Below are 12,739 nucleotides of genomic sequence, written 5' to 3'. Positions count from 1 at the left end.
ACACACATGCTTCTTGTTCCATCAGAACTCGCTTAACAGAACACAAGTTCAAAAATATTAAGAGTTCAAGATGGCAGTAGCAGAGCTTTAAATCACCTGCTGCACTCTTCCCCACCCTCCATTCTTTGGGCAGCCACTTTCACCTTTCATCCTTTTTAGCTTTTTCTTACCTTATTTACTTGCATATTTCCAAAAAGCCTTCCTAGAGTGCTGTTTCTTCATTTTTCAATTTAGATATTATCAGATGACTTGTACAATGGAAGGTTGGGATTTAACCCCTTGTGTCACTTCCTGCACACATTTGCCCCTGCCATCACATCCCAATATCGCGTTAGCATTTTTTTTTTCTTTTTGTGGTACGCGGGCCTCTCACTGTTGTGGCCTCTCCCGTCGCAGAGCACAGGCTCTGGACACGCAGGCTCAGCGGCCATGGCTCACAGGCCCAGCCGTTCCACGGCATGTGGGATCTTCCCGGACCGGGGCACGAACCCATGTCCCCTGCATCGGCAGGCGGACTCTCAACCACTGCACCACCAGGGAAGCCCCTGTTAGCATATCTTGATTAAATCGACGTTTAGTGTTTTCATTATTAGGGTTGTATAGATAATGCCGAACCAAGTGTTGTAACAAAATGATGTCCTCTTTTTAAGAACCACTTTGTTATTTGCCTAGTTTTCTTTGCTTCTCTAAGTCTTCCGTATCCTCCAACAGTTCTACTAAATGTCTCTTAATCCAGTTTTCCAGAAGGCAATCCCTGCCCCATCGTCTAACAGTTTCCTTCTTTCCTGGACATCCCCCCAAACTTCCCTTTGTCCTTCTGCTCCAGTCTAAACTGGATGCTTTCTGTTTCTCCCCTAAAGTTGTCATGCATGGTCTTTCTGTTTCCTGGATCTCTTGCTTACCTTTTTTAGAGGAGTTTACTTCTTTTTTTTGGTGGAGCATATTCTCAAGTAGCCTTCTGAGAAGGGGTATATGGAGGTGAATGGTTTGCTTGTCTTAAAATGTTTGCTTGTCTTTATTCTTCCCTCATACCTGACTGATCATTTGATAGCAACTTCTAAGTTAGAAGTCTTTCTCCCTCAGAATTTCAAAGGTGTCTTTCCTTTGTCTTCTAGCTTCCAACACTGCTGTTGACAAGTCTCATACCAGTCTAATTCCCAAACCTTTGTATGTGACCTTTCAAAAAGTCTGGAAACTTTTAGGATTTTTTCTGTCTCTCTCTTAATATAGAGAACATTCTGTCTGTGTCTCCCTCTCTCTTTTTTTCTCTTGGTGATTTGAACTTTTGCAATTATGTGCCTTGGTCTACTTTTATTTTGGGAGGACACTTGGTAGTCCCTTTTAATCTAAAAATTCATGTCCTTCAGTTCTTGGAAATGTTCTTATATTATTTATTTGATAGTCATCTTGCTTTTATTTTCTCCTTCTGGAACCCTTCATATTCAGCTGTTCTCTCCCTTTCTTATTTTTACATTTTTTTACTTTTTTCATCTCTTTCTGTTTACTGGAAGACATCCTTATCTTTACTTATAACCCTTCTATTACATTTAAAAAATTTTTTCCTATTGTCCTACTTTCCTGAACTTTCTTATACTCCTTTTTATTATCCTGTTCTAGTTCCATGGGTAGAGTATCTTATCTTTCTGAGGTTATTATTTATGTGGATTTTTTTTCTTTTGCTCCCTGCAATATCTTTCTTTCCTTTGAGTTATTTTTTTAAATCTTTCTGTCATGTTATAGGTTTTCTTAAGATGGCATGGCTGTATTCCCTCCGTGGAAGGAGGCACTGGGCTGGCAGTTGGGAGGTCTGTGGACTGGGCCGCACTTTTCCACATCACCGCTGAGGGACTGGTGGGGATGGGGCTGTTTCTTTGGGAGATCTTTAAATGTCAGTATCTAGGGTCATTTTTCTGAGTGATTGTTGCCCCAGAGAGGCATTTTCTAGTCTTTTCCTGGGAAGGTGTAAGTCTGGCTACAGTGTTCTGGCATCCAAATGAGGAAGGAGCTTGGCGGTTATCTCTGCCTTCCTCAAGTAGACTTTTATCTGTAGGTCCCTCTGCCCTCAGGCCTTCCACTGTGCCTGGTATTCCTGGACCAGATCTCCCGGATCACCCCGAGAGTGACCGCAGCCCTCTGCCAGGCAGGGAGGTGGCCATTGCCTGGCTACATAGGGTTGGGAAGGGGATCTAGTGGGTCTTACAGACTTTCAGCCAGGCTCTTGTCCTCAGTCTTCCTGGCGCACAGGCCTCCAGGGGTCCCTGGGACCCTGATTCCTGAGCCCTTCCAGTGTCCCACTTCTGGGTAGTTTCTCCCTGCAGGACTGGCTCTCAGCATTCACTGTTGTGGTAAGTCAGCTGCTACTCGATCATCTGCTTTCCAGCTTTTAGAATTTTTGCTGACATCTTTCATCTGCCATCATCACCTCTCTCTTGCCCTTTGTCCTTGTGGATTTATGCCTTGTTTATTCCTTTCCTATCATCTTAGTGGGGCTCTGGAAGGGAGTGGAAATAAATCTGTGTCTGTTCAATGAGCCATATTTTTCTAGAAGTCCATTCACTGGGGCCAGGTTCATTATGGATGTGAGAGCAAGGGCTCTGGCCTCTGATAGAAGAGGGATTACTGGGTGGAGAGTGGGACTAGAAGCAGAGAAGAGTTGAGTTTGATGTTAAGATCCTGGACACTGGACCAGGTTTCTACCCGTGTTGGCAGACAAGTTACATTAGCCTTAAGCTTCAAAGACTGGGGATAATGATGGGACAGCCGCCTGGGTTGCTCTGAGGATTCAGTGAGCACACATGTGAAGTGTGTAACACAACGCTGGCCACATGGTTAGCGTTCAGTGCCTGGTGACTGTTATCACTGCTACCAAGTGATAAGTGATGAGGAGCTGGAGCAGAGAAGTGGCCCGGGCAGGGAGAGCTGGGTAGAAACCTATCCCAATGGTCTGTCACCTTCCCGACATGGGAGTCAAGAGTGAGAGAAGGGCTGGGAAATCAGAAGAGTAGCCGCCCCTGCAGTACCCTGAGGGCTTTTCCCAGCTGCCCCCACCCAGGGTGCCGCCCAGCCTGACTTCTGTCAGGACAGACAGACAGACAGATGCGTCTCTGTCTTCATTCAGCTGCTGGAATGCGTGAGGGACTTGGCTTGGGGCCTGGGGTGAGGGTGGGAGGAGAGGGCGAAACCCTGAGCCAGCCAGGGCCTCCCGGAGCCTTGGCACCAAGAAGAGCTGGAAGGAGGCGGAAGGAGAGATACAGGCGCGGCAGATGGAGGGGAGCTGGGGAGGCAGGAGAAGTTCATCTCCCCAAAGGTGGTCGCACTCTCCCCTCTCCATCCTGGAGGGTCAGGCAGGAGGAGATCACAAGGCCCAGGACAGGTGCGGGGGCGGGGTGGGTGGGCGGTGCTCAGACGGAGAATGTGGTACCAACCTGTCCTCTAGCCCCTCCGCCCTCCGTCTCCTTGCTGGGGGTGGGACAGAAGACAGGACAAGTCCCACCTAGACAGGATGGAGGCTAGAATGAGCAAGATTCACAGAAGGAAGGCGCCAGGTGGAGTCAGGCAGTGCTTCCAGGGCTTGAGGGTGTCTTAGAGGCACTCAGACCACCCCCCATTCCCCACTGGATACGACACTCCTCGGCTCCCTGCAAGTAGATGTTTATTAGGCCACACAGACCCAGACATTGACGAATCGCACTTGGTCTCAAACTGTGCTCAGGGGGACAGTGGTAGAGGAGGTAGTGTCCCTGTCCTCAAGACCCTCACCATCTGGGGGGCACAGACATGTGACAATTCTGGGTAATTAGCACTGTGGCAGACAGGCCTGTGGGGTTTGTAGGAATCTGGAGAAGAGGGGCAGGGACATCACCTCTGAGAAGGAGCCGCGGAGCTGCCCTCTAAGGACTGATGCAGCGCCCTGAGGAAGAAGGATGCTCTAGGTGGGGTGCACAGCGTGGTCCAGGGCTGGCAGTGCGGGAGCATGGGGTGGGATGGAGAATCTTCAAGAGGTGGTGGTGGGGCTAGAGGAAAGCTTCTGGAGCCTGCGGTCATTGGCCAGTCCAAGACGTCAGCCTGAAGAACTTGAAGAGCCTTTCTGGGCTGAGAGCTGCTTTAAGGGACCCTGCTGTTTCATAAGGGACCTCTCGTTTCTTCAGCTACTACTTGGACCTGGGGCCAGGGAGGGAAGGCCCTGTTCTCTCGTGCCTTCGCAGCCAGGATTTCTGCAAGGAGAGAGGCGGGCCTGATCGTGTGTCGGGCCCTTGCCCCCACCATCTGGTGACTCCATGACTAGGCCCCCAGGGGTGGCGAGGGGACGGGGCACACAGGCCTCTCCCAGGTGATGGGCAGCTCTTCGCAGTCCTTGAGGTGGGAGTGACACTTCCGCCTAGAGCCACCCGCTGTCTGCTCTGACCCCATGTGGGGTTGCCCAGCCCACTATAATTAGAGCGAGGAGGGGCCCTGAGGGGAAGGGCTGACGTATGTCAGCAGCATGGGGAGCCTGGCAGTCAGCCGACCAGAGGAAGGAAGGGCCAGCTGCCGGCCGCCCGTGTGACTTTTCCCAAGTAGATACTGCTATTTATACCTCTGTTGCTTGGGGTCACATAGGCTGCCTCAGCCTCTTGTAGATGAGGATGTGAAGGCCCAGAGAGGGTAAGGGATGGCTCAAGGCCACACAGCATCTGTAACGGGGCAGAATTTGGGTTTCCAGTCAGCATCTGGGCCTGAATGTGGCTCTGATTCTGGTGGTGGGCCCTACGAGGACCCTTCAGGGCCCCCAACCTCTCACACACATCTAGGATGGCCCTGAGAGGTTGTTGTTGCTCTGGCTGCCCAGCAGCAGGCCACAGAAGCTTGATTCGTGGCACGTCAGCACCGGGTCCTGGCCGGAAAACTGAAGGGCTGGATGTGGCCTGGGATCTCTTGGTGTGGGGCTGAGGCACATTGGACCCCAGTCAGAGGAGCTCCCTGGCTGGGTCTGAGTCAGCGGAGTGGGTGAACCCCCCAGCTACATCTTGAGTTGTGTCCTGCCAGGCAAAAAGGAGGAGCCCTGGGGCCAGATTGACCCTTCACCCGCTTCCTCCCCATCTCAGCCAATGCTCTGCCCCAGGGTGCAGGCCCAGGGAGCCCCCAGGCTTAAGCCAGCAGTCAGAAGACTCCTTTCTCCCTGCCAGGCCTCAGCTGCCATGATTTAGAACTTCTGTTTGGGGTGAAGTGTTTGAGGCAGGCTCACGATCGGATGGGAGGAGCTCTGCACCAAGGGCAGCCTAGCAAGTGGACACGTGGGTGCTGGCAGCCTGGCCTGGCATCACAGCCTGACCATCACTGCTCTCCCACATGACCCAGGGCAAGTGACGCACTGCCCTGGGCCCTGAAAGTGGAAGGAGATGGTGGTAGAGTTTTCTGTTTGAGGGGTTGTGAGCAGCAGATGAGAGAGCGCCCTCTCAGCACCCAGGGCCAGCCTGGCCTGCGGCGATCCGGGACAGACGGCTGGGTCCCACACCTGCTCATTCGCCCAATGCCCATTTTACAGGGTCCGTTTCTAGCTAACACAGGTGGGCCAGGTGATTCTGGGTGGGGAGGGGCCCACAGGGTCTTCAGCAGGCGTCTGGTCACTGAGGCTTTGTTCCCTGAAGCTCTGGTGGAGCCCGGGCCCTGCCACCAGCCAGGGGACTTGGGAGACCACATGGACCACCCACCCTGGCCTAGGCTCGCAGCTCCCAGACCTCTGCCTCTGAAATTTGGACTCCCAGATCCCAGTGGCTGACTGCCCCCAGCCTTTCCTCACACGGGCCTACAAATTGGCCTATTTCTCGGCCTCTCCGTGGCCCGTGGTGTCTCCTCCTTCCCTCCCGGCCAGACCCCAGCATCCATCACCTCTGCCTTTCTTTCCTGTGCCTCCCTCAGTCCTAACCAGGACCCTTTGCTCATCCTGGCTCCCCGACCTGGCACCAGCCACCCTCAAGCCTCCCAGACTGGAAAACTGGGGGGTTTCTGCCTCCCCCTACCCTGCTTAGCCTGGGACCCCAAGTCCCACAGGTCCTGCCTCCCTCCTGCCGCTGCCAGGGAGTCCTGGCAGGAGATGGACAGGAGTAAATAAGGGAATGACACAGGCTGCCAGGCACTGGGTTCTCTCCCAGGTTGGTGGCCGGACAGGGGGCAGCCTTCAGGCCTTGGTCCTCCCACAGATGACACTAGGTCTCAGCCCAGGGCGGGGCCATCAGAGGCCTGCTATTGTATCAGCTGTGATGTGTTGCTCTCCAGATCATGGACTGAGGGGTGGAGGCTGCAGGAGCTCCGAGCAGGGTCACATGAGGGCTTAGTGGTCCAGGAGGCTTCAGAGGGAAGGGCCTTTCGGCTGGATCTTGGGGAGAGAGGCTTCACCAGTGGAGGAATGGGGAGAGTGTCGTGGGTGGAGGGAATAGTTTGTGGAGAGGCCTGGCACTGGGGAGCGGGGATGAGTTGTTTAGCCAGCTGGAGTGCCCTGGAGATGGATGGGAGAGGCTGGGAGGGTCTTTCATGCTAGCTTAGGTCAAAGAATAGGATGCGTGAGCAAGGAGGCTGGAGTTTTCCTGCAAGCTTAGGGCTTTAAGCCCCTTCCCACCTTCCCTGCACAACTGATCTGGTGCGGCCTCCCTGATGGGTCTCTCAGGCTGCCCCCTCTGCCCCAGAGGACAGGTGGCCCCTCACTTCATACTCCTGTCCCATCTCTGCAGCCGTGGGTGGGGCCTCTGCCTGGATGACTCTCCCACCAAGGATGTCATTGACTTCCCTTCGATACCACCTGGCGTCCTCTATGACGTGGGCCACCAGTGTCGCCTCCAGTATGGGGCCTACTCTGCCTTCTGCGATGACATGGACGTGAGTGTGGGGCCTGTGTGGACGCGGGGGAGGAGGGCAGCCCTCAGCAGCCTGCAGACCCCACCCAGCCTGGGCTCGGCCCACACGTGATGCCCACGAGACATAAAGTGGCCTGTGGGAGAGGCCTAGGGTTGGGCGGCCATAGACCCAGGTCTGCATTCTGGGTGGACCATTTACCAACCACGGGACTTTGGGCAAGGCCCTCACCTGCTGGAGCTGGATCATAAGAGGTAAAATAAAACGTCTCCTGCGGGGTCCTGGGGAAGATCGCCTGAAGTGATGGCCATGGGCGTGTCAGAGACCCTGCAGCTTCTAACCAGGGTGTTTCCAGAGGGGTAGGCTGGGGCTGGGAGAGGTGTGGGCGAGCTGGGGACTGCCCTGAGCCACAAACCCGAGCCTGGGGCCCCAGCCCAGGGCCCCCCACACCACGTGGTCCGGCAAGACAAGAGGGGGTTCCAGCTGTAGACCCCCACCATGTGCCAGCCCCAAGGAGGGATTCCCAGGGGACTCATGGGGGTGGTAAGGGGGCAGGGCAGGTGGTGGCACCGAGGAGGAGGTGAGGGTATGGCCCTTGCCCTCCTCCTTGCAGAATGTCTGCCACATGCTCTGGTGCTCCGTGGGGACCACCTGTCACTCCAAGCTGGATGCAGCTGTGGATGGTACCAGTTGTGGGGAGAGCAAGGTAGGGGTTTGCCAGTCCATCTGCGGAGGGGGTGAGAGGTGAGACTCCCTGCTGTGTCCGTGCTCTGGGGTCGGCCTTGGCTCACAGACTTGCTCATGCCCTTAGCAGAACCCCAGCCCTCTCTGGCCCAAGTCCCCAGCTGCAGAGTGGAGGCTTTGGGGCAGAGCTTGACTGGGCAATTCTCCAAAGTGTCTTCAGCTCAGAAGAGTCAGCATGTGGACTCTTATTTTATTCCTTGCTCAGCTCCACCATGGGGCCCAGGTGTTGGGCGACTGGAAGGGGGCCTCCCCCAGCCCTTAGGTCCTTCCCCTCTGGGCCTTTCTGGGCCTTCCACCCACCTTGTTTCCACGAGGGTGAGGAGCTTGGCGTGGGCTGGCTCTACCTCTGTCTGTCTCGGTAGTGGTGTCTGAATGGGGAGTGCGTTCCCATGGGCTTCCGGCCCGAGGCCGTGGACGGTGGCTGGTCTGGCTGGAGCGCCTGGTCCGTCTGCTCCCGGAGCTGTGGCGTGGGCGTGCAGAGTGCCGAGCGGCAGTGCACACAGCCTGCGTGAGTGCGGGGCCGGGGCTCCCGGGGCAGGTGGGATGGGGCACCCCGAGCAGAGTCGGTGATTGCAGGGACACTGGCTCTGTCCCAGCCTCCCACTCGCAGAAGTATCCCCATGGAGGCCAAGCCTGGAGTGTCCAGAGCCACCTCGGGTCGCTTCTAGGGGTGCCCTGGAGGCTGATTGAGTCGCCACTGCTGACCCCATTGCAGAGAGGGAAACACCAAGGCCCAGAGACTGGAGGGACTCATCGGAGGCCACACAACAAAGCAGCAGCTGGCGGGAGGGAAGCAGGGAGGACAGGCTAAGAGCTTAGACCCTGAACCTTAGACGGATCAGGGCTCAAATTCCCTCTCCACCCCTTCTCTGGGCCTCAGTTTCCAGAGAAAGTATGTGATGGGCAGCAGCAGTGCCCATCTGGTAGAGGATAAATGCAGGTAAAGCCCTGCAGCTAGCTCGTAGTAAGCGCTCAGTGAATAGACCCACTTAGTGGCATTTGAGGTACAAGTGGGTCCAAGATGAGACTGGGGACAGCTGGGAGAATTGGTCAGCCTGGGAGGGGTGCTTTGTGACCTGGGGTGAGTAACTTCATCTCTCTGGGCCTCAGTTTCCCCATCTAAGGGTGGTGAGGTGAAGATCAGGGAGATGCAGAGAGGCCAGCTGTACTGTAGACGGAGGGGCTACCCGGCGCCTTTGGATGAGCCCATTTCACTAGGCTGCCCCAGGGTGGGCGTGGGATTCAGAGCCAGGTCCTTCTAGGGCCCCGTGCTTATACCCCGCCCTGCCTCCAGGCCTCTAGGTCTGAGCTTAGTTGGGGGCAGACAGGGTGGGGTTAGGGTTCAGGCTCTATGCTGGGGGCATGCCTCTCAGCTGGGCCAGGGCCAAGGGGGCTTCCTTCTGACCTGGGCTGGGGTGCTACCACCAGGAACACGTCTGCTGACACATGGGCCGTCAGGACTCTGGGTCCCACGGGCTGGAGACTTGGAGTAGCCCCTTCAGCTAGTGCCAGTCATGTCTGCAGCTTGGCCCAGCCTCTGAACAACCCTCTGCAGAGGCAGCCCCAGTCCCATTTTATAGATGAGGATACTGAGGCCCAGAGGGGTCCAGAGACTTGGCCAAGGTCACACAGCAGGTTAGGGGCAGAGCCCAGGCTTCCTGCTGCCACCTCCCCTGAGATGCTTTCAAACAGGGAGCCTGTGTCTGGAGCAGAGTGTGGGCGACCCACAGGGAGAGCAGCGTGAACGGAGGTGGACGGCGGGAATCTCTGGGTGTTAGGGGTGCAGGAGGAGCTGCTCGCTCCGCGGGCCCACTTCTGGATCCAGGTGTGCAGTTGGCACTCACTGCCCCCCACCCCACTCTCCCCACAGGCCCAAATACAAGGGCAAATACTGCGTGGGTGAACGGAAGCGCTTTCGCCTGTGCAACCTGCAGGCCTGCCCCGCCGGCCGCCCCTCTTTCCGCCAAGTCCAGTGCAGCCACTTTGACGCTATGCTCTACAAGGGCCAGCTGCACACGTGGGTGCCCGTGGTCAATGACGGTGAGTCCTATTGCCCACAGGGACACTGAGGCCTGGAAGGGCAGAGATCCAAGGGCCGAGGTTGCCCAGTGATACAGGCACTGTCTGCTGGGGCCGCTGCTCCCTCCTGGCTCCCGTGGACAGCCTTGCAGATACTACCAGCCCAGTGGAGCCCCCAGCCCGCCACTGATGGGTGTCGTGGAGGCAGTCTTCCCGGTGGCCTCCGTGACTCCTGCCCTGGCTGTCCCTCATGGCTCCTCTGCTTGGGCCCCCAGTAAACCCCTGCGAGCTGCACTGCCGGCCCTCGAATGAGTACTTTGCTGAGAAGCTGCGGGACGCTGTGGTCGATGGCACCCCCTGCTACCAGGACCAGGCCAGCCGTGACCTCTGCATCAACGGCATCTGCAAGGTGTGCCCAGCTAGGAAGAGAGTCTCCAGCACTGCCCTCCCCAACCCCCTGACAGGTCTCCTCTGGCTTCCTCCTGCTTCCCTCTGGCCACCCTCCCCAGGCTGTACCATTGGGCTTCCCCGCTCTGCCAGTGAAGCCCTCTGATGGTCTGCCATCGCCTCTCAGCAAAGCCTCCCCGCTCCTCCTGGAACTGGAGCCCCCATATCATCGGGCCTCACCCCCAGGCTCTGCCTCGGCACCACGGCCTGCCCGCCATGGCTTCTGAATGCTGGCTTCTGTACCGGCCCAGCCCCGGCCCGGAAACCAGAGCTCAGGTGGTAGCTCGACCTCCTGCTGGCTGGATGACCCCCAGCAGTGGTTTCCTCTGCGATAGTAGAAAGGGGACTGTCCGTCCATGTAGCCACGTCACAGGGTTAAATGCAGTCATTTAACAGGGCATTACAGGGCCATGCAGGCCTCAGGGCCTGGCAGAGAAAGTGTCAGTGTTTGCTGACAATACTTAGACTTATTTCCAGCAGTATCAGTGCCACTCCCCCTGCCCATGTCCTCAGCACTTTCTTTCCCCTGCTCCTGGGAAGGGAAGCCCCTGGGCGTAGAGGCCTGGGCTCTGGGGAGGACCAGCAGGGAACACTGATTCCTGTTTCGGGGGAATTCCTGTCCACGCTGGTCAGGAGCACGAGTGTGCCAGCTCCCCCTGCCTGCTGTGGCCTTTTACAAAGCTTCTCCCGTCTCTTGTCTCAGGCAATCTCACAGCACACCTTCACGGTGCAGGTGGTTCTCCCTGTTTCACATCTGAGGAAGCTGAGGCTCAGAGAGGTCGAGGGGTTTACCTGGGGTCAGAGGGCACAGCTGTGGTGGGGCCCCCGCTCCCTGCTCCGAGCTCTCTCCTCCCCACCCTGGCAGGCCCCTGAGGCTGGTGCCAGAGAGGGCTCGCCGCCAGTGGCCCAGCACCAGGGGTCTCCCCTCCCCATGTGTTGCAGAATGTGGGCTGCGACTTCGAGATTGACTCGGGTGCCATCGAGGACCGCTGCGGCGTGTGCCACGGCAACGGCTCCACCTGTCACACCGTGAGCGGGACCTTCGAGGAGGCTGAGGGCCTGGGTATGGGTGGGACCATTGGTGGGGGGCAGGGCGCTCTTGACCTGGTGACCCTTCCTTGTCTCCCTTGAGCCCTGCCCACAGCCCCCATGGCCAGAGATGGGAAGCAGGCAAGCTGCCTTGCTGGGTCTAGGATCCTGGCAGGAGTCAGGGCACCCAGGCCCAAGTACAGAGACCTTCCTTCACAGGGAGTCCTCCTGCCCCAGGGAACCCAGCCTGGGCTTATCAGGCTTATGAGTGGCCTTATGAAGCTAGAGACCCACCCCCCCCAGCTCCACTCACTCACCTCAGGGCCTGTTTTGCATACATTGCTTAAGTGCCAACTGTGTGCTAGGTGAGGGAGACAAAGAGGTGAAGAGCTTACAGTCTCACCTTTTAGTGTGACAGATGCAGTGGAAGGAGGCCCAGAGGGCTGTGAGAGCCCTGAGGAAGAAGGTCCTGACATGGAGAGGTCAGGGAAGACTTCCTGTAGGAAGTGGAAGTTGAGCTGAATCATAAAAGACTCAGACGAGATGGGGAAAGCATTACACATGGAGGAAAGAGCTTGTGCCCAACAAAGCCTGGAGGCAAGAAAGAGCACGCTCTGTCTGGGGACCTATCTGTAAAAAAGGCGGGGATGCCATAAGGCTTTGAATGCTAGGCCAAGAAGCTTAGATTTCAGCCCCAGAGATGCAGTCCAGCGTGGTGGTTAAAGCTCAGACCTCAGAGCTTGATTCACATCCCAGCAGAACCCTGGTGCAGGTTATGTAACCTCTCTGTGCCTCAGTGTCCTCATGTGTAAAATGGGGATAACAGTAGTACCTATGTCATAGGGTTGTTACACCTGTAGAGTCCTCAGGGTAATGCCAGGCACATCATGGGTACTACTTAGTGAAAGAACAAAAACAGGCTGTATAGGTATGAGGGGGATATCCCAGGGGAAAGGCCCAGTCAATTGAGGTTTTTAGAAAGGTCATGCTGGCCCCAGGTATAGGGGATAGGCCCAGCCTTGTGACAGGGAGACCAGCTAAAGTTTCCCAGAGAAGGGTGGTGAGGCATGAGTCGGGGTAGGATTTGAGCCCTTCTGAGGCTTTGGTGATCTGGGACAGATCTAAGTGGGGAACCCAGAATCTTAAGTTAACGATGGAATCTTTGGCATCGGCAGGCAGGGGCAAGTGGAAAGAGAGGTGAGGGCGGGCAACAGCTAATCCTCTTACCTCTTTTCACAACCTGTGCACAATCCCTGGCCAACAGGATATGTGGACGTGGGGCTGATCCCAGCCGGTGCTCGCGAGATCCGCATCGAGGAGGTGGCCGAGGCCGCCAACTTCCTGGCCCTACGCAGTGAGGACCCGGATAAGTACTTCCTCAACGGTGGGTGGATCATCCAGTGGAACGGGGACTACCAGGTGGCGGGGACCACCTTCACGTATGCACGCACAGGCAACTGGGAGAACCTCACGTCCCCTGGTCCCACCGACGAGCCTATCTGGATCCAGGTGACTGCCTCCTGGGGCCCAGGCTGGGGAGGAGCAGAGGTGGAATCCGTGGCTCCCAGCCGCATGGCAGGAGTGAGCCCTGGGACAGTCACAGAGCCCAGCTCCGGGCCTGGCCCTACTGCTGGGGCCTCTGCCTTGGTTTCCCCATCTCTAGAATGGCTCC

General features: G+C 56.8%; 1 protein-coding gene across 1 annotated transcript in view; it reads left to right on the top strand.

Annotated features, from left to right (window-relative positions):
• The window catches only part of ADAMTS7 (ADAM metallopeptidase with thrombospondin type 1 motif 7), a 55,272-nt gene that overhangs the window by 31,736 nt on the left and 10,797 nt on the right, over nt 1-12,739 (top strand). The window contains exons 9-15 of the mRNA XM_081229389.1: nt 6,708-6,852; nt 7,442-7,534; nt 7,935-8,080; nt 9,443-9,612; nt 9,867-10,000; nt 10,981-11,101; nt 12,332-12,576. Of these exons, the coding sequence (XP_081085515.1) occupies nt 6,708-6,852; nt 7,442-7,534; nt 7,935-8,080; nt 9,443-9,612; nt 9,867-10,000; nt 10,981-11,101; nt 12,332-12,576 (1,054 nt within the window). The remainder of the gene's footprint in view (nt 1-6,707; nt 6,853-7,441; nt 7,535-7,934; nt 8,081-9,442; nt 9,613-9,866; nt 10,001-10,980; nt 11,102-12,331; nt 12,577-12,739) is intronic.

Source organism: Mesoplodon bidens (genome assembly GCF_964165515.1).
Source record: "Mesoplodon bidens genome assembly, chromosome: 3".
NCBI lineage: Eukaryota > Metazoa > Chordata > Mammalia > Artiodactyla > Ziphiidae > Mesoplodon > Mesoplodon bidens.
Note: the sequence above shows the minus strand (reverse complement) of the source record. Positions and strands in the feature narration are given on the sequence as shown.